Here is a 3197-nt window from a genome sequence, read left to right on the forward strand (position 1 = left end):
TCCCTGTTCCTGCTCTTGCCTCTTCACCCTCGTAGTCTAGTCTCCGAGGGGTAGTCAGAGCGAGCTTTATAAACAGAAGTCCCATCACATCGCTCTGCTGACAGCCCCTCGTGGCCACATCGCTCGTAGGATCCGGTCCTGTGGGGCCCACCGACCTGGGGCCAGGCACCTCCCCACGATCGCTGACTGCACACTCTGCCCCGTGCGTCCCGTCCCCACCGCGGTCCCCCTTGTTCCTCACACACCGAGGGCTCACTCCCCTCAGGGCCTCGGCAAATGCCATGTCCTCTCCTGGAGCGTTCTTCCTCTGGTTCCCACACGGTTCACCCCTCACTTCCTTCAGGTGTCACACACGGGTCACCTCGTCTGAGGGGCCTGCCCTGATCTCCCTCTAAATGGACTTTCCTGCCATCTCATTCTTTTTAGTCAGCTTCATTTCTTATCACACTTATTACTTGAAATTATATTACAAATTTGTTTTTCTTATTGATTTTCTGTCTTCTTTCTGAGAATGTCAGCCTCATGAGGGCAGGACGCAGGCTTTCTTATCACCATTGTGCTCTGGAAAAGCGTCTGACACATAGTAAACATACAATAAGTATTTGACTATTTAAAACATATGCCCAGGGCTGGTCTGTTATGTGTCAGACACCCTGTTCTCTAGTCTGGCATTGAGAGTAGAAAGGGACACAGTCCCTATCCAAAGGGAGCACACGGCACAGAGGCCCAGCCACGAGTGGGCTTTCTCACCGCCACAGGTCAGCTGCAGCTCCTCATGCCCCTCAGCCCCACCAAACCTGGGCCTTTTAGACTAAACTCAGATGGCACCTCCACCAGAAAGCCTTCCATGACAGTGACACCAGCCTTCATGATACATTCACACACACTCTTATGTGACTGCCCTTTGTGCTTTTGTTCCCTGCATAGATGTCTGTATCAGTGGGCTTCATTGTGTTGTGGCTGTCACAGCACAGTTCTCCTGAGTGATTTTTCCAGAATGACTTTTCCACTAGACTGTGAGCTCCACCAGAGCTGGGACCAGTGTCCCGAGGGATCAGCAGTAGACAATAAATATTTGTTGGATGAATGAATGAAAAGACAAACCAGTATAAAATGATTGAAACAATGCTGATTATCATTTTATTGACGATCATTTGAGTAGAAGACAAGGCATCCGCATGGTCTGTACATCCCAGAGTCTGCCTGGCTGAAGAGTGGTTGATAGTATGAATATTCATCCTCCGAGGGCTGGTAGCCTGGGTGGAGGGAGCTGACATGCTCCTTTTCTCCCCCAGGCCTGCTCTCTATGGCCAACTCTGGCCCAAACACCAATGGCTCCCAGTTTTTCCTGACGTGTGACAAGACAGATTGGCTGGATGGCAAGCACGTGGTATTTGGGGAGGTCACAGAAGGCCTGGATGTCTTGCGGCAGATTGAGGTGGGTGGCCGCCTGGGCCCTTCCTTGGTGCCCAGCCCGGTGGGAGAGCTGGAGCAGGCGCCCTGTGGCCTGGAAAGAGGGGCCAAGGCTGCCTCTGCTCAGGCTGGGAGTTGGGGGCTGTCCTTGAGCCACCTTTTAATCTTTACCCTCCCTCCCCTGGTTTCCCCTCTTCTGTTCCACCCACAAAGGCCCAGGGCAGCAAAGATGGAAAGCCAAAGCAGACGGTGATCATCTCTGACTGTGGGGAGTACGTGTGAGAGGCACGTTCTGTGCGCTGCCCCTACTCTAGGAGCAGTCAGCCTGGGGAACCAGCACACAAGGGTGTCCCGTTAAGCAGGGGTCTGTGTCATGGCCCTTCTCAGGGTCAGCTTGGAGCAGCTCCTCTGCAGGCATGGCCTGGGTTCTTCTGGCTCTTTCCCAAGCGAGACTGTGGGCCTGGGAGCCAGCGCAGGCACCAAGCCACTCTCCCCACTGTGGATGGCTGTGCATAGCTGTTGCAGCTTTGCTGCCAGGGCGTCTCCTGGGCCCACCAGTGTGTCTTCTGGATGTTTCCTGTGGTAAAATAAATTCTAGTTCCTATGCTGCTGCCTCCAGCTAGTTCCTGGGAAATGTCAGAGGCTGCGTCTATGGCCAAGGTAGGCTGGTGAGGGAGTAGGGCATAGTGTCTTCCCCATAGCGTTTTTTTCCTTCCTTGGATGTGTTCCCTGAGATGCCAGGGGCTGTATCTTCAAGCTAGATATCCTTGTCAGACCATTGTCAAGACAACGGAAATCAAAGATATTGGGAAAGTTCCCATCTGCTGCCTGTACTCCTAAACTCAAGCTGTTCAGTCATAGCCAGCAAACATACTTATCAGTCTCAATGATTCATTTATTTATTCAGTTTTATTCTACAGAATTTAAAAAATGAAACTTATAACTCAAACTGCCTTCTCTATGCCAGGTACTTTGCTTATTTGTCAGACAGGAGGTCAGCACATTATGCAGGCTTAATCCAGCCTGCTGACTGTTTTTATGAATAAAGTTTTATTGGAACACAGCCATATCCATTGTTTATGCAGTGTCTATGGTTGCTTCCTCACTATAGCAGCATTGTTGAGTAATTGGCAACAGACATTAAATAGTCTCGATACTGGAGTTTTCCAGATATACAGAATCAATAGTGGGGGCAGTGGGGTGTGTGTGTGTGTGTGTGTGTGTGTGTGTGTGTGTGTGTGTGTGTGTTTAGGGAGAGATTCATTTTAAGGAATTGCTTTGCAATTGTGGGAGCTGGCAAGTCTGAAATCTGCAGAGCAGACCAGCAGGCTGGGGACCCAGGGAAGAGTTGAATTTGCAGTTAAGTCCACAGGCCGTCTGGAAGCAGAATTCCTCCTGCCTTGTCTGAGGCCTTTGCTGCCAGGGCTTCTCCTGGGCTCACCAGTGTGACTCCTGGACATTTCTTCTGATACAGTAAATTCTAGTTTGTTTTACCAGATATAAAAATCCCAGGAAACACCGGTGACCTCAGTCTTTTCTCTCCTGAGGCCTTCAACTGATTGCATGAAGCTCACCCACATTATAGAGGGTAACCTGCTTTACTTTAACTCTACTGATTTAAATGTTAATCACATCTTGAAAAATACCTTCGCAGCAACATCTGGACTGGTGTGTGGTTAAAAACTGGACACCATGGCCTAGCCAAGTTGACCAAGTTGTAAAGTTACTACCTGAAACTTTACAGAAAATTACTGGCCCCTGAATGAGACAAATGGTCCCCTCCC

General features: G+C 50.0%; 1 protein-coding gene across 1 annotated transcript in view; it reads left to right on the forward strand.

Annotated features, from left to right (window-relative positions):
- Window positions 1-2482, forward strand: part of PPIE (peptidylprolyl isomerase E) — a 13957-nt gene extending 11475 nt beyond the window's left edge. Inside the window, exons 9-10 of the mRNA XM_006903959.3 lie at window positions 1296-1438; window positions 1627-2482. Coding sequence (XP_006904021.1) covers window positions 1296-1438; window positions 1627-1695 — 212 coding nt within the window. The 3' untranslated portion in view covers window positions 1696-2482. The remainder of the gene's footprint in view (window positions 1-1295; window positions 1439-1626) is intronic.
- Window positions 2483-3197: the final 715 nt, after the last annotated feature.

The sequence above is a fragment of the Pteropus alecto genome, unplaced genomic scaffold, assembly GCF_000325575.1.
Source record: "Pteropus alecto unplaced genomic scaffold, ASM32557v1 scaffold170, whole genome shotgun sequence".
Classification (NCBI taxonomy): Eukaryota; Metazoa; Chordata; class Mammalia; order Chiroptera; family Pteropodidae; genus Pteropus; species Pteropus alecto.